The 18,818-nt window shown below is 39.1% G+C and overlaps 1 protein-coding gene across 2 annotated transcripts in view; it reads right to left on the reverse strand.

Moving 5' to 3' along the window:
- The window catches only part of Rbm41 (RNA binding motif protein 41), a 54,762-nt gene extending 36,962 nt beyond the window's left edge, over positions 1-17,800 (reverse strand). Inside the window, exons 1-5 of one of the 2 annotated variants that reach the window (XM_040744455.1) lie at positions 17,748-17,800; positions 14,237-14,353; positions 13,222-13,414; positions 12,365-12,569; positions 10,678-10,749 (exon numbers count right to left, since the gene is read on the reverse strand). In XM_040744455.1, coding sequence (XP_040600389.1) covers positions 10,678-10,749; positions 12,365-12,569; positions 13,222-13,414; positions 14,237-14,353; positions 17,748-17,755 — 595 coding nt within the window. In that variant the 5' untranslated portion in view covers positions 17,756-17,800. The remainder of the gene's footprint in view (positions 1-10,677; positions 10,750-12,364; positions 12,570-13,221; positions 13,415-14,236; positions 14,354-17,747) is intronic. The other variant, XM_005076696.4, reaches the window with a different exon arrangement.
- Between the last annotated feature and the right edge of the window lie 1,018 nt (positions 17,801-18,818).

Consider the following 18,818-nt stretch of genomic DNA (forward strand, 5'->3'; position numbering starts at 1 on the left):
CATGGAGCAGTGTTTTAAGAAAAAGTAAGATTAGTAAGGTTTGTAGCATTTTAAGTTTCCATAATCCCATCTCTTTCTCTCCAGTTTCACAGACCTAAAACAAACAAACAAACAAAAAACAAAACAAAAAACATGACAGCCATTACAGAAGCTGTAAGCCAGCAATGTGGCTGAACACAGAGGGGCAGAACAATTCTAGAGCATTACAAAAAGCTCTATCTTCAGAGGATCTGTACTTGTTCATGTGCTTGGTACCTGGAGTATAAGCTACATTCTGAGGACTTGCCTATCTTTGACATGACTGACATCCCACACTGTAAGAATAGTCCATTCCTAGGGCATTTGTCAAAATTAATTGGTGGGAACTGCATAACAGTACACCTGCCTGAGATGGAGACTAACAAGGAGCCAACAAAAAGATCCTGCAGACGATCAAGACAGTGAACACTCCAGGATGGAGGGGGCAGGGAACATGAACCCCCACCCCTAGCTGAGGAGCTATTGGCAGTTAATGGCTGTTAGGGGAAGGAAGAGTCACTTTTCTTAAAGGGTGTGGCCTCTGGTGGATTGCCTATGCTCCAGTGACCAGTTTTATAGCCATATACATATGAGCAGCAGCAATTAGGGTTATCAAAAATAACGGTTATTATTTAAATGGGTTATTGAAAATAAGGACATGGAGACAGGAAGGGTACCATGTGGGGAAGTAGTACAGAAAGGATAGAGGGGAGGAAGGGAAGGGCAGGTATGATCAAAATATACTGTACACATGTGTGAATTTCTCAAAGAACACATAAATAAAAATTATTGACTTAAAGGAAAACTGGGCTTTTAAAAATTCAGGTATGCTCCCAAGAATCTGGAAGACAATGAACAAACAAAGCGGTGTGTGTGCACAGGACAGCTGGAATCGGAGACAACTCTAACACTCACGTTGGGCTGACAGGAAGGCTCTGCTTGAGTAGAAGGTGCAGTCTAAGGAAGAGCTGTCAAGTGTTTCAGTACTGAAAGAAGGTTCCAAGCTACAACATACATGTGGACGCTTAAGCAAAGCATGATAGACATTCTGGCTCAAGGCATTTAAGGAAACTCTCTTCGATCACTAGAGAACTACTTTGTTGCTAAGGAAGCAGAGAGAAGACATAATTTTCAGAATTAAATACAAAGGAAAATTACTAAACAGTGACATCAAGAAATACATGGTATAGTGGTGGTGGTGGATTGATTTTAAGAATTACCACGTTATAATAAGTAAAATCTCTAATTTTCAACAAAAATACAATATATCATAAAGAAAGAAGAAAGCATGGCCTATATCCAGGAAGAGAAAATTAATAGAAGCACATTTGTGAAGTTAACTTGACTAACATTTAAAATGGTCATTCTAAGTTCCTTAAACAACTGAAGGGAAAATTCAGACTAACTGATAAAGTAGACACTAAAAGAATGCAGTAAAGACCCTAGTGGGATTTCTGGAGTTGCATGTAAAGTAACTGTCACACACACACACACACACACACACACACACACACACACACACACACACACACACACACACACACGCCACTAACAGAACATAATGGATTTAAGCTAGTAGAAGAAAGCATCTATAAACTTGAAGATAACCCCACTATCTACTCAGAAGACAATAACTCAGTCTGGGAAGGACAAACAAATAAGGACAAGGAAAAATGAACGGCCTCAGAAGATAAAGCAGATGATTAACCCTCTCGATCACAGGAGTGTCAGAAGTTGAAAAGGGGGAAAAACATTTCAAGAAAGCAACACTGGTATCATCACCAAATTGATAAAAATCATTAATCTACACATCACAGAAGCTCAACAGAATCAAAGGAGAATAAACTCAAAGATAAACGCATAGATATATACATCCAAACTGCCAAAGAAGAATGTGAAAGTAAATATTTTTGTGTCTGTAAATGTGCATATGTACATGTGTGTATTTGGGGGGGGGTTGCACATACACATAAATGAGCATACATGGATATAGGACACAGGGGTCATCTACTTTGCTTTTTAGGACAGGATCTCTCACCGGCCTCAAGCTCCTCTAGAAGGGCTAGGCTGACTAGGCAGTAAGGCTCAGAGATCCACATACCTTTGCTTCTCCAGCCCTGGAACTACAAACATGTGCCACTATGCTCAACTTTGTTATGTGGGTCCTCGAGTTTGAACTCAAGTTTCTGTGTTTACATGGCAAGTACTTTATTGACTAAGTTATCTCTCTAGCCCAAGAATAAATCTTTAAAACAGCAACTCAACAGAAGAGACTCATTATGGAAAGGGATCCAAGGAAATTAACAACTGACTTAGCAGATATCATAGAGGTCAGAGGCATATTCAATGTGCTGAAAGAAAAACTCTGTGAACTAAAAGTTTTCATCCATCGAAACTATTCATCAGAAAGAGGGGTAAAAGAACTAGTAAGTAACTGGGAGAGGACTATGATTAAAGTCTGCTATATACATATAAGTAAATGTCATAATCAAACTCAGTATTTTATAAATATAACATATGATAATACAACATTTTCATAAAAATTATAACTAACAATGCAAGAAGAAATTCTCAGATAAAGAGTTCATTACCAGAAGACCTGCCCTAAGAGACATAAAAACCATTTAGGCCAAAATAAATGAATAGTGCATAGTAACTCAGATGCACACAGAGAAAAGGCACTCATAAATTGATCTATATAGGTAAACATTAAACATGGTATAAGTGCCTTTTCCTTTGTAACTATTTTTCATCATATCTGATATAAAGCAGCAATTACAAAACTGCTTCTGTACTTGAAAATCTATACAGATGTAATCTGTATGATGATAGTACAAGTAAAGAGAACAGAAACATACCATATTTTAGATACGGTTAAAACTAAGCTGCTAGCCGGGCAGTGGTGGCGCATGCCTTTAATCCCAGCACTCGGGAGGCAGAGGCAGGCGGATCTCTGTGAGTTCGAGGCCAGGCTGGACCGACAGCCTCCAAAACAATACAGGGAAACTCTTGTCTTGTAAAAAAAAACAACTAAGTTGCTATTAAAGGAAGCAGTCAAAGTATCACTATTTATAGATGATATTATAGCATACATAAATGACCCCAAAAATTCTACCAGGAAACTCCTACAGCTGATGATAAACACCTTCAGTAATATGGCTGGATAAAAGATTAACAAAAAAAAATCAGTAGCCCTCCTATATACAAACAATAAATAGGTGGAGAAACAAATCAGGGAAACAACACCCTTCACCATAGCCCTAATTAACATAAAATATCTTGGTGTATCTCTAACCAAACAAGTGAAACACTTATATGACAAGAACTTAAAGACTTTGAAGAAAGAAATTGGAGAACACATCAGAAGATGGAAAGATTTCCCATGCTCATGGACCAGTAGAATTAACATAGTAAAAATGATTGTCTTACCAAAAGGATTCAGCACAATCCTCATTAAAATTCAAACACAAGCCTTTACAGACCTTGAAAAAACAATATCCAATTTCATTTGGAAAAAAAAAACAGGATAACTAAAACAATCCTGAACAATAACGGAACTTCAAGCTCTACTACAGAGCTGCAGTAATAAAAACAGACAGGTGGATCAACAGAATCAAATCAAAGACCCACACATAAATCCCCATACCTACAGATACCTGATTTTTGACAAAGAAGTCAAAATTATCCAATAGAAAAAAGACAGCACCTTCAACAAATGGTGCTGGTATAACTGGATGTTGGCATGTAGAAGATTGCATATAGATCCATATCTATCACCCTGCACAAAACTCAAGTCCAAATGGATAAAAGACCTCAACATAAATCAAACTGACAGAAGAGAAAGTGGGACGTACCCTTGAACACATCAGCACAGGAGACAACTTCCTGAACAGAACATCAGTAGCGCAGACACTAAGATCAACATTATAATTAATAAATGGAACATCATGAAACTGAAAAGCTTCTGTAAGGCCAAAGACACCATCAATAGGACAAAATGGCAGCCTACAGAATAGGAAAAGATCATCATTAAGCCCACATCTGACAGAGGACTAATTTCCAAAATATATAAAGAACTCAAGAAAGTAGATATCAAAAAACAAAATAATCCAATTAAAAATGGGGTATGGATCTAAACAGAGAATTCTCAACAGAGGAAATTCAAATGGCCAAGATACACTTAAAGAAATGTTCAACAACCTTAGCCATCAGGGAAATGCAAATTAAGACAACTCTGAGATTCCATCTTACACCTGTCAGAATAGCTAAACTCAAAAACACAAATGACAGTTTATGCTAGAGAGGATGTGGAGCAAGGAGAACACTCCTCCATTGCTGATGAGAGTGTAACAGCTGCTATGGAAATCAATATTTCGTTTTCTCAGAAAATTGAAAATCAATCTACCTTAAGACCCAGCTTTACCTATCTTGGGCATATACCGTAAGGATGCTCAATCCATACCACAAGGATACTAGCTCAACTATGTTCATAACAGCTTAATTTGTAATAGCCAGAATCTAGAAACAATCTAGATGTCCCTCAACCACAGAATGATAAAGAAAATATGGTACATTTACACAATCGATTATTACTCTGCTGTTAAAAACAATGACATCAGGAAATTTGCAGGCAAATAGATGAAACTAGAAAAATACTACCCTGAGTGAGGTAATCAAAAAAGACAAACATGGTATAAACTCACTTGTAAGTGGTTATTAGCTGTAAAGTAAAGGACAACCATGCTACATTCCACAAACCCAAAAAAGCTAAGTAATAAGGAGGGTCCAAGGGGTACCTTTGGAACTCCCTGGGGGTAGGTGGGGATGGGAACAGGAGTGATCAGGGGGAAATGGGGGAGAGAGTACTGGAAGAGATAATTAGAAAAGGGGGCATTTTGAGGTGAGGTAGAAACCTGGTGTAATGGAAACTCCCAGGAATCTACAAGGCTGATCCCAGGTAAGACTCCTAGGAATAGGGGATACATAATCTAAACTGGCCCTCTCCTATTACCAGTGAAGGATTGAGACAACAACCCAGCCACATACCTTCAACCTACAATTTGTCCTGCCTACAAGATATGCTGGGGTAAAGGTGGCACAGAAATTGTGGGAGTAGCCAAGCAATGACTAGTCCATCTTGAGATCCAAAAGGGATCCCACCCCTGACAATACCTGGAGTACCAGACCCAGAAGCTTTTAGCTCAGAGACCTAGGATAGAGCCAAACACACCAGTCAAAAAAGGAAGATGTCAATGTAATGACATCTAATGATATTCTGCTATACTCATAGATTGGTGGCCAGCCCAACTGTCACCAGAGAGGTGTCATCTAGCAACTAATGGAAACAGATGTCATAGCCAAACATTAGGCAGAGCTCAGGGAATCCTGCTGAAGAGAGGAAGGAAGGATTGTAGGAGCCCAAGGGGTCAAGAAGACCAAAAGAAACCCCACAAAATCAACTAACTTGGGCTCACAGAAACTGAACCAACAACCAGGGAGGAGCCTGCATGGGACTCACCTAGGCCTTCTGTGTATATGGTAGGGTTATGTAGTTTGGTCTTCTTGTGGAAGTCCTAACAGTGGGAGCAGGGGCTGTCTCTGACTCTATTGCCAGCTTTTAGGACCCTGCTCTTCCTTGCCCAGCCTTAATACAAGGGGAGGTGCCTAGCCTTACTGCAACTTGATATGCCATACTTGGTTGATATCCTGAGAAGCCTGCCCTTTTCTGAATAGAAACGGAGAAGTGGATAAGGGAGTCATGGAAGGTGGGGGGATAGACTGGGAGGAGAGGAAGGAGTGGAAATAGCAGTAAGGATGTAAAAATATACAAATAAAAACCATCTAAAAAATTAAGTTGTCACTACTGCAAACTAACCTGTTTAATCTGTTAGTTGTAATCCTTAATTCCTAATGATATTCTATTGCCATCAGAGAAGCATTGTCCAAGAACCAATGGGAACAGATACAGAGACCCACAGCCAAACACTAGGAGAAGCCTGGGGAACCCCACATAAGAGGAGGAAGAAGTCTGGATAGTGGTGACACACACCTTTAATTCCAGCACGTGGGAGGCAGAGGCAGGTGGATCTCTTTGCGTTTGAGGCCAGCCTGGTCTATAGAGCTAGTTCCAGGACAGCTAGGGCTACACAGAGAGAAACTGCCTTGAATAAAAAAAAAAAAACGAAAATAAAGAGGAGGAAGGGCTGTAGGGACCAAGAGGGGTCAAGGACACCACAAAAACAGAATCAGCTAAGCAGGGCTCATAGGGGCTCACAGAGACTGAAGTGACATAGACCTTGTAAGGATTTGAGAAAGGTCCATTGCATATATGTTATGGTTGCTAGCTTAGTGTTCTTGTGGGACTCCTAACAATGTGAGTGGAGGATATGTCTGACTCCTTTGCCTGCTCTTAGTATCCTTTTCCTCCTAGTGGGTCACCTCATCCAGTCTTGTTATGAGGTGAGATGCCTAATCTTACTGTAAATTGCTATTATGTATTCTGTTGATATCCCTGGGAGGCCTGTTCTTTTTTTTTAAGGGAAATGGGGGAGAGGGGAGGTGCAAGTGGGAGAGGCTGGTAGGAATGGAGGTAGGGGAAACTTTTTTGATTTTGAGATGTAAAGTATGTAAAGAATAAAAAATGGTAACCAGGAAGGGAATAACACACACACACACCACACACACACACACACACACACACACACACACACACACACACACACACACACACTCCCCAATGGGGGTGGGAGGGAGAATCAAAAAGTTAATTAAAATGACATACTAGAGAAATCTAGAAATCTAATTCCATAAATGGATAAAATAATAGATATAAATCCTATCTTATCAAATAACCTAATACATTAAAATAAGTAAACTAAAAACTTCAATCAAAAGGGCATGAGAAGCTACACCCACAGAGTCTCAATAGTATGGCTGCCTAAATAAGACCTGCATGATACAATCACTAGCTGACATGCCAAAATTTGCAACACTAAACAGGCTTTGTATATAAACACAGAAACACACACAACAATTAATGTATGTTTGCATATAAATGTTGTACAACACTAAAAGGATTGATCAGGTTCTATATATAAATAAACACATACACACATGAATTTAAGAGGGAATGGAATTTAGTTTTGAACCACTCATTATCTGGTAGAACTATACATTTTTTGCATATTTATAAATTTCCTTTGTCTTATGAATATTAATTTTCTACTTTTATCCCATTTAAAATAGAAATAGTCTGAGTGGATATCTTTACTTTTTCTTTTCTTGGTGACAAATTTCAGTCTTTCACCACTATTATATTATTAACATAAATTCTGAAAGGAATGAAAGTTAGTAAGTGGGGAAGAAGATACTCTTTTGAATAACTGGTGCTCGAGCATTCATAGGAAGAAAGGTTAATCTCACTCTAGATCTCATCTCATGTTATAAAAATACCACGTCAAAATGGATTACAGGTCTAAATATAAAATGTGTAATTATAAAACCACAAGGAGAAAAATACCAGAGGTGTTTTACATCAACAGGTATTAGGAAGAGTTCTTAATTCTTACACAGCCATATGTCTGCACATACAACTGATAAACTCGACAAGAGTTCAAAGCATTTTCTCTGAGGAGCAAGACCTATATAGTAAAAGCTAGAAGATGCAGTTTAAAGAACTAAAAACATAAAAAATGACACAAATAGCAGGTAAGCACTCATGATCATTTAGAAGACTTAACACTGTTCAATCCTCACTAGCCAAAGCTCTCTACAGATTCAATTCATTCCCTTACAAACTGTCAATGATTTGATTTTATAGAAATAAAAGTCTACTCTAAAACACATATGGAATCTTAAGGGACTACCAAAATAATCAAGACAATGTGAAAAATACCATATTACAGATTATTAATTCCTGATTTCAAAACTTAGAACAAAAATTAAAAGAGCATGCTACATTCCACATGTGGTGGTGCACGTCTTTAATTCCAGCACTCAGGAGGCAGAGGCAGGTGGATCTCTGTGAGTTCAAGGCCAGCTTTGGTCTACAGAGTGAGTTCTAGGATACCCAGAGCTACACAGAGAAACCTTGTATCAAAAAGAAAAAAAAAACCAACAGCATGCTATAGGCATAATGCCAGACACATATACCACTAAAGAGCCCAGAAATAAACTCTCATCCATATGGTAAATGATCTTTGAACAGAGCATTCAGTGCAGAAAGAACAGTCTCCAAAAAATGGCCCTGGGAAAACTGAATAGCAACAAGTGACAGGATGTTTATCTTTAAGCCATATACAAAACTTATGTCAAAATGGATCAAAGACCTAAATGGAGCAAAAACTGTAACAGCTAAGAAGATAACCTAGAGGAAATGCTTTTTTATATTGGATTTGGCAATGACTTCTTAAATATACTAACAGAAGCATAGAAACATGAAGAAAAATGAGAAAACACCATGCATTAATGGCTACTATGAAGAGTTAAAAGCAGACACACAGCAAGAGAAAATATTTACAGATCATGTGTCTGAGAAGTAATATCTAAATACTTGAATGGATATTTATTCATAGAAGATACATGGCCAAACAGCACATGTAACAAAAAACAGCAATACTTATTAGGGAAATGCAAATCAAAACTCTAATGAGATATATCATGCTCTTTAAAGTATCACTTATCCAAAAAGAGAAAACCCAAAAAAATAACATGTGTTCCTGAGAATTTAGAAAACTTGGAACTTTTGTGCATTGCTGGTAGGAATGCAAAATCACAGTCTGTATAGAGAACAGTAGGGAGGTTCATCAAAAAACTAGACACAGAATTACTATAAGATCCAGCAATTCCACTTCTGTGTATGTACACCAAGAACTAAAAGCAGATATCAAACACTTGTACTCCAATGTTCACACCAGCACTATTGACAATAACTACAACATGGAAGTAATTGAAGTGTCCACTGACGAATGAACTGAGTAAACAAAGCAGCATGTATATACAATGGAATATTATGCAGCCTTAAAAAGGAATGGATTTGTGACACATGCTACAGTGTGAATGAGCAATGAAGACATTTACGCTAAGTAAAATAACCCAGTCATTAAAGATAATTATTGCATGATTTTATTTACATGAGTTACACAGAATAGTCAAATTCATGAAAAGTAGAACCGAGGTTGCTAGAAGGCAGAGGGTGTGAGGTAAGATAAAGCTTTTAATGTGTATATCTTTAAAAGCTCTAGAGATAGGTGGTGCTTATAGTTACAGAATATGAATATACTTAACACCACAGAAGCAAATATTTAAAATGATTAAAATAGTAAATTTTATGTTATGTAAATTTTAGCACAATTAAAAACATGCTGCTCAGAGAATGAAATGACAAGCTCCAGACTGTGAAAAAATATTTGTAAAGCACACATCTGATGGAAGACTGTGTTTAGCATATATAAAGAAATATCAAAAGTCATTAGGAAGGAAAAACAATCCAATGATAAAACGGCAAAGATGTGAACAGAAATTTTAGCAAACAGGATATAATGATGGCAAAAAAGCACACGGAAAGATAGATGCTCAGCATCATTAGCCATAAGAAAGGCACATTAAAACAACAAGAAGGCATCACTTCACGCCTATCAGAACGATCACAATAAATATTGACAATACCAAATGCTGACAAAGATGGAGAGCAAGTCAACTCTCATACACCATTGGTGGGAATGCAAAATGGTACAGCCACTCTGGAAAATGGTTTGGCAGTTTCATATAAAGTTAAATGTTCACTTACCATATGACCCAGTAATCCCACTTCTAGATATTTACCTTAGAGAAATAAAAACTTATGTTCACACAAAAACCTGCACAAGAATGTTAATATCAATATCATTCATAAAGACCATAACCTGGAAAAACCCAAATCCACTTCAATACATGAATGGATATGGAATATCCATACAATGAAATGGGACTCCACAAAAATGAATGAGTTATTGATATAAACAACAACTTGGATGAGTCTCAAAAGCATTATGCTGAGTGAAAGAAGCCAGCCTCACAAGGTTACACACTGCATGATTCCATTTATATGACAGTCTCTAAAATATAAAGCAGAAGTAATGGAGATATGTGATTGCCAGGAACTTGGGGGGGCACAATGGGAGTAACTCTAAAGAGGGAGAGTATGATAGTTTGCCTGAGTGATGGAGCTGCTCCCTCGCTTGACTGTGGTGGTGGATACATGAAATCTAGATGATTTATACAATTCACAGAATTGTACACCAAAAAAGGCCCCATGCAATTTTACTGTAAGTTCATTTCAAAATAAATGCTAGTTATAATTACCATCATCATCATCAATAGTTATACTGATTAATGATATTCAGAATCATTTTTGCAATGGGATCTAAAATTCAGCAAGGACAATGTATGTCTGGTACAATGAATCTATAGAAGTAAAAACAAAACTAAATGTAAAATCTTGACAACTTCTACTAACTCCTCTCTTTAATATTTCATATCAGGACAATATGCTCTCTCTAGGTTATTTCCTATAAACATTGTCATATAGTGAATATGGAATTAAATAAGTGCTCAACTTAGAAGTCTGGGACCCTACTTTACATTCCTAAATCTAACACTGTAAGAAAACTCTCGACTTGCCTTTTGTGCCTAATTTTATCTTCCTCTTCATTGAGGTCATGTACTTGTCTGCACTTGTCTTTTTGTGGTATGCTGTGAAGGTTTAAAGCAAGGAGTTTCAAAGATAGGAAACAGAACAGAGACACACACCCCACCTCCCCACCCCAATAGCAGGTACTGCTCTGATTTCCACGTGTTACATCACTTAATACTCCTAACAACGCTACATCACAGCTACTGCTGATATTCTCGTTTCACAGAGAAAGAACTGAAGTATAGAGAGGTAATGTGATCAGCATTGCACAGCTAGTAAGTGGGGGAGCCAGGCTTTTCCCAGGCAGTCTCCTTCCAGAGCCTACGATCACAGTCAGTATGTCATAATGTCTCTCCACAGAAAGCTGTTCTGTTCCTTCCTCCCTTACCATTGCCCTGGCACCTTACAGTCTATCTTTCACACACCACTCGATCACTTGCATAAATTTAACATATAGACCAAGTTCTGACTTGTGTCCTCAGCTTTGCTGTGTCGATCAGTATCTGCCTGTGCTAAGTCTGCCATCTTCCCAAACTCAATCTGTTTAAATGAAATACACCAGCCTTCTTCAGAGTGTCCCCTTGACTTATTTTACCTACTAAGTTACACAGCTTTGAAATGTCTGAGTTATCTCGCCATATTCCTCTGCACTTCATTCTCAGTGATCCACTCCTTCATTCTCTGTCAACAGGCTTTATAAACTCTTCTTGTCATATCACACAACTAATCCCACCTCTCCAGTTCCACTGCCGTCATTCTCTCTTTCCTCTCTCTAATTCTCTTTCTTGGCCACCACATTAATCATTTCTAAATACAGCTTGTCTCATCTTACTATCTTCAAATGTATTAACTGAACAAACTAACTCCATATACCTCTGTATTATCAAACAAATAAGAGCCAAGAATCCTGAGCTGCCCTTTCAAGCTGATCTCTTAAAATGCCCCCAATTAACAATGCTCACACCAACCTCTGCAACTGTCTAATAGACAGGGTTAAAGATCTTACCTCTTCTGAGGCCTTCTTTAGTCACAGCAATTAAACTCTGAACTTCTATGGCACTGAACCAGTTTATCTAGCATTACTGCTAAAGGGTATATGTATGCATCTTCAAGCTGACTAGTACAAGGCTAGGAACCATTTCTTAAACCCTTTCTGTGTACCTTCCACCATGCTGAGTAAAATTAGCTGCAAATGAATCCTTTCTGGTTAAGACATGCTGCTTTTATGTATATATTTTACATCACTTTAGAGTTCAGTCTAAAGACCCATCACAATCTCACTCTGGTTCCCTTTCATGTGTCAGACATTATTCCCTGCCATACCCTGCTTCACTGCCACACTGAACAGTCCCCTACATATACTAGGTCCTTTCATAGTATGGCTCCTATCCATTCACTAGCTATAATGTCCTTTTCCCTTTATGTTGATCTGTTAAGATAGTATAAATGTCAACTTCTGACTCCCCCAGCTAGATTCAGATGCTGTGGCACTTGATTAAACTCTTTATAACACTTTCAGTGGTGACATGCAAGTAACTATACACATCTTGGTGTCACTCACGGGACTATATATTTCTCAAGAATAGTAACATCTTGTCTTTCACTAATTTCCCACTTCTAATACTATGATGTTAAATGTTAAAGAACATCTCAAAGTCAGTGAGGATCCCATACCTTGGTAATAAAGAGCCTTAAGGAAGGAGTGACGATCAGTTCCCTGAAATAAGGACTTTTCAATTTCCATTTCTCGTCGGGTCAGTTGTTTGCTCTTTGAAAATCTCTGTGGCAGGCAAAGGATGCGCTGGCGCTCTGAGATCCTTTCTTCGATATCTTGAAGTCGTTTCTGTATTGCTTCAGGGGTTGCCCTCAGCTTTGTCCTCTGAAACCAGGGAAATTAGATGCTTTACGTCAAAAAGCACAAAAGAAAATCTGAGAATTCACATAAGTAAGAGGATGGGAAAGGCCTAGAAATTAGAAGTGTTCATGTAAGTTTTAGTTAAGGGTTAGCCAACTTTTTAGGCAATGTTTCCATCTTCAAAATAAGATTCCTATTCAACACTCAGTTTCATGAAACTAAAAAAAATGTTCTCCATGACAAAAGGAAGCCATCACCACTCTGGGGAGTTCAGCTGTGCCTGCCTGGAATTGATCATCCCAGCAGGACTGGTTAATGGTTTAAACACACCAGCATAGAGGCACAGAGTTGGGCATGAGATTTTTCTCTAGGGAGGGCTTGTGGCTATAGGAAAGCCCTCATTGCTGTTGGGGAAAAATTTCCAGGTACAGCTCATTGCAGGAGGGGTGCCCACAGTTCTGTAGGCAGCCCTTTACCTAGGCTCTGTAAGGAAGCTCAATAGAGTTATTGGTTCTCCAGAGTGAACTTTGGCAGAACTGTGCCTTCGTTTGTAGGTTTGTTGTTGGAAGGAGGGGTGGATGTTGCTTTAAGTCTCCCTTAGGGAAGGAATTTTATCAACACAGGCACACACATATATAAATGAAACTAAATCTTTTTAAGAAGATAGCTTTCTTACCTTTTCACCTGAAACATGGCTTTTCCAGATCAATATTTCTGTTTCATTGAGACCTAGTTCCCTGAGAGAAGCAGTTTCTTGATCTTTTTCATGCAGTGTCCGGAACTGGGACAAAGACATTGTCCCAGCCACTTCCTTCCCAAAGGGCTTGTACATAGTACCCGGGGCAAAGCTCTCTTTCTTAGAGACACATCTGCAAAACAAAACAAGAGAGTAAGAACATCTTGTGGTTACAATTCATAGTAACCACATTACAATTGTAATGGGGCCTCCTATTATAAAGGATCCAGTGAAGTTCATGGGTAAAGTCTCTCTTACATTGTTTTGCCAGGGTGAAGCACCATGGCAACAAAATGGAGTCTCATGAACAGTCCCCAAATACCCAGGACTAATAAATTATTAAATTAACAAAGTTTACTGAGTACCTGCAATGCATTAGATGCTGTGTTCTGTGCTGACAGTTAACAGTAAAAAGAAAACAAATCAAGGAGCTAGAGAGATGGCAAAACAATTAAGGGCTCTTATTGCTCTTGCAGAGGACCTGGGCCAGTTCCCATCACCCACAAGGCAGCTCACAACCACATCTAACTCCACACTTCCAGAGGATTGAAAACCCTCTGGCTTCTGCAGGCAGTGGCACACATATGGTTAACATAACTACCCCTACCCCCAACACACACACAAAATAAATCTTCTATAAAAATATCAAAAGAACTGCCACCCATATAAAGAATAGCAGAAGAGAGGCAATAGGAAATGACCATATAGAATTATAAATGCCATGTTAGGGGAAATGTACGGTGCTATAGTAGGACACAGTAAATACGTCCAGGCTTACTAAGATACAGGAAGCTTCCTATAAAAAGACACAAAATCAAAATCTGACCCATATAAAGAGATCCTCCAAAGGAAGTGGTTGTGTGAGAGTGGAGAGCTCCCATCAGGCTTTAAGAGGGATGTATAACCTGCAAGTGAGGGTCTATTATAATCTCCCTATTTACCAATCAATACTCACTCTTCAATGGAGACAGAGGTATCAAGTTGATGTTGAAGGAGGCTCTTCAGCTGCCTTTGGCCTTCTGTTTCCAGCTCCTCCAGGACATGCTCTTCATTCTTCACACAGCTATTTACCCTGGAGCAGATGTAAATCACAGACAAACACACACACACACACACACACACACACACACACACAAACAAAAGCAAAGGGAAAGTAGAAGAGACATGTAATATGAAAATATATTCTCCAAATTTATATTATCTATCAGTGATCCATTTGTTCAAAGATATTTCTTCAACATTCCATTGCCCTGAGTATTCATTACACAAACATTTACTAAATGCCTATGTACACAACATGCATTGTGCTAGCTACTTGCACTGGCTAGTTGTATGTTAAATAACACAGGCCAGAGTCATTTTGGAAGAGGAAACCTCAGTTGAGATAATGCCCCCACCAAAATGGCCTATGGGCAAGCCTATGGTGCACTTTCTTCATTGATAACTGACACATGAGGGCCACACTAACTGAGTGTGGTACCACCCCGGGTTGGTGGTCCTGAGTACTATTAAAAAAAAGCAGGCTGTAAGCAACACTCCTCCATGGCCTCTGCATCAGATCCTGCTCAGTTTGAGTTCCTGCCCTGACTTCCCACAGTGAAGGACCATCATCTGAGAGTTGTAGGCTAGAATTGAACCCTTCCCTCCCCAAGTTGCTTTTGGTCATGGTGTTTTATCAGAGCAATAGAAACCCGAAGTGAGACACTACTTGTGGAAATTAAAGATATTCCAATCGCAGTTTTGATCAAGGAATGTGCAATATATTTAGGGAGAAGACCTATATACTCTTGTGCTGTGTGCATGTGCCTACAAAAAGGAAGGAATCTGAATAAATGATGACAGAAAAACATGCCAAATTAGTAAAAAGTCTGCACAAGAAAGTGGTAAATGGGAACTAAAATGGTAAAGGAGATTTCAAAAAGGTATTCTTAAACTGGTGTTTGAAAGACTGGGTGTGACATACTGTGGCATAACTGGAACCTCCATTTAGACTCAGGCTTTGAACATCATTAAATACACGAAGGGATTCTGGACCAGACCTGAGCATATAGGTATCAGAAAGCAATTTCTCATGCTATTAGGTGTCAAAGAGTAAGCAGTGTTTTAGGTCATATGGATTGGAAAGTTCCAGACTAGGGCAATAATAGCAGAAATACAAAGTAGGGATTAAATGAGAGAAATCTTTTGGAGGATGATGTTAAGTAAAGTTATAAATAAAAACACTCAAATTTCAAAAGTGTTGGTAGAGGTTGACAGAACGTTGGTACCAATGAAGGAAAATAGTTCCAGATGGAATAAATGCCTAGGAAAGGGAAAGTCAGTGTCATTAATATCCACACTGAGGTGACCACCTCTTACAACTCTGAAACACTTGTAAGACACTGAGTCTGAGGTAATAACAAAAATGGCTGACTAAAAGGAAAATGATGACACATTCTTACAGGGAGAACAGCCTGATGTTAAACACAGAGAAATCTTATACCATCTGTGTACACAAGATCTGAAGATACGAGAGAAGACATTCGGAAGAGCAGAAAATATAAAGAGTATCTTAACAAATTTCTACCCTAGACACTACTGTGTAGCAAACCAGATCATGGCTGTAAACCAATCTCAAGTAATTGAAAACTCTTACTCAAGTACTAACAAATAACACAACAATTTAATCATGTAGTAACAGAACAGAAAAAAAAAACAAACACAAAAAAGTGAGTTAAATCCATAAGAAAATAAACATTAGGTTTCTTACAAAACAGACCTTGTCTACTGGGGTTTATAATAAAGTATAGGAAAATCACTAATTATATGATTCCTATAAAGACCTGGACCTATAGTTAAAAAATTCTAAAATAACTTACTTTGGAACTAAGGTTTTAAAAAAATCTCTCTAAGCCTTTCTATCTTTATTATTTAGAATCTCAGCTATTGCTAAATTTAATTTTTAAAAATGAAGAAGCGTATCAACACACATGAATCTATAGAAAAATGTCGTGTTAAAAAAAAGCCTGCTACAGGAAAAAAAAAAGACAGTATACTTCCATTTATATAATGCTAAAAACAGATGAAACTAGCATATTTTGTTCAGAGATTAAACTCTTATGTGGAAACTATATTAAGAAACAAAACAAAAAAAAAGCAAGGGAATAATTGGTGCAAAATCCTAGCTAGAAGGGGGAGAAGTGCCAGGAGGGCTTTTTAAAGGTTTGTATGTGAATGATGTCCTATTGCTTATACCTGTATAGAAGACAGCCCTTTATGAGTGTTCTTTAAGCTATACATTCGATCCATTGGTTTTCACGTATGAGGTATGTCATCACAGAATAATTACAATGTGTGTTTTTTTTTTTCGGTTTTTCGAGACGGGGTTTCTCTGTATTGTTTTGGACTCTGTCCTGGAACTCGCTCGGTAGACCAGGCTAGTCTTGAACTCACAGAGATCCGCCTGCCTCTGCCTCCCGAGTGCTGGGATTAAAGGCGTGTGCCACCACTGCCCCCATTTATTCAAGTAAGTCAGAGCTGAAAGTGTTTGTGCTCCTGCCATCTCCAAAACCTTGTAGGTCGCCAGGCGTTGGTGGCGCATGCCTTTAATCCCAGCACTCGGGAGGCAGAGGCAGGTGGATCTCTGTGAGAGTTCGAGACCAGCCTGGTCTACAAGAGTGAGTTCCAAGACAGCCTCCAAAGCAATACAGAGAAACCCTGCCTCGAAAAACAAAAACAAACAAAAAATGTGGTTGCTAATTAAGGCACGGAAAATCAACAACTTAGAGGAAAACATCAGGAAACTAAGACAGCAGAAAGCATTCCTAAACATGTTAGTTGTGCGGCACTGCTCCAGAGTGAACGTGGCCCCGCAGAGTGAATACAAAACTCAAGGGGATCCTTTGGAAGGAGTGGTGTCCTGTCAGTAAGTGTGAAACTCTAGGTCTCAAGGAGGACCACCCCAGATTCAAAGGGTCCTTTACTGCAGAACCAACCGGTAGGGGAAACTGCCCTGAAGCAATGCCTTTCTTCTCCCCAAACACACCGAGCCGGGTTTGTGCTGGATTTGGAGAAATAAACTATCACTCTCTAACGTTAAGATCTGGAAACATGACCCTGAGTGACGATCCCACTAAGTCTTTTAATTCCAAACGATGTAAGCGCCCGCCCTGAGACCCTCCGGAGGGTGAGACCTAGGGAGCACCGGCCAGGGAGGAGCTGGTTCGCAAGTCTCCAGAGTTAGGAACGTGATAGCCAGGGAAGCTCCAGGCGCCTCTGCCCGAGGGAAGCATTCCTATGGAAACCGGCCTGGCCGCAGCCCTTCCAGAGCTTCACCCGGCCGGCCTTCCCTCCTCCCTTCTCCTTTGTCTTCGTGCTAGAGAGAACCCGCCCCTCGCCAACATGACACATCCCAAACAAAAGAAAAAAAGCCGTTTTCAAAAAGTAAAAGATGAAAGTTGCTGCCAGCAACTCGGACATGCCCTTACCTCTTCATGTTTCCGCAGGCCCCGAACTTGGGCAAATAGGCCCCAGACCTCAACTCCCAGAAATCTATGGGGCAGACTTGAAGGCGACTGAGGTGGAGCTAGGGACTCTGGGAATTGTAGTACCGCAGAACCGTGGGGCGTTGGAAAGAGAAAGCAGGTGTTGGGCGACCAGTACAGTGTAAATTAAGAATTTCTAGTACAGGTTAAAGATAACACCCAAAATGTAAACCCTATGAACCTAGGGTTCACTTTTGGCTTCTTGACTCTGTCCCCGAGTATCAATAAATCCTAGATCTTCTCTAATCACCTTTGAATTTGTTCTTGTCAGCAAGGCTTCTCTTTAAAGGATTTATCTGACCTACCTGCAGTTTCCAGTTAAGCCTATAGTCTGACCACAACATTTGCACCAGTGTTTTTCTCTTATCCATAACAGACCCAGAGGATCCCTTAATTCAAAGTCAGAATCAGTATATACCCAGGCATTTGAATATTTCATTGGTAAATATATTAAATCAAGAGTTAGATACAGTAGGAGCTGGAGAGAGATGGCACTTGTTTCTTTCATAGAACGTGAATTCAATTTCCACAGAGCTTCTCACAGCTGTCTGTAACCCCAGTTCCGAGGATATGATGCCTGTTTCTGAGACACTGGGTACACATACATACATGCAGGAAAAACATGCATACACAGAACATAATTTTTTAAGTTACATACAGAACAGTGTCTAAAAGCATTGGTTCTTGAGTTTGGAGATGTAGCTCAATCCATAGAATGCTCGGTTGGCATGCACAAAGCCTTGGGGTTAGATCGTCAATACCACACAAACTGGCTGTGGAATACTTATTTGACTAGTCACCAAGTTCAAGGCCAGCCTGAACTATACAATTTCAAAAATAGCAAAACCAATAACAGAAACAAAAAAGCATGTGTTCTTAATGACCAAAAGCAACAGAAATGCAAATATACCTAAACAGATGGAAAGAAAGATCTTAACTTATAAGAAGGAAATTTCAACCTGCATTACATAATTCAAGGCCAGTCAGGTCTACATAGTTGGAGACTCTCTAAAA

The sequence above is a fragment of the Mesocricetus auratus genome, unplaced genomic scaffold (genome assembly GCF_017639785.1).
Source record: "Mesocricetus auratus isolate SY011 unplaced genomic scaffold, BCM_Maur_2.0 Super-Scaffold_100003, whole genome shotgun sequence".
In the NCBI taxonomy this organism is placed as follows: domain Eukaryota; kingdom Metazoa; phylum Chordata; class Mammalia; order Rodentia; family Cricetidae; genus Mesocricetus; species Mesocricetus auratus.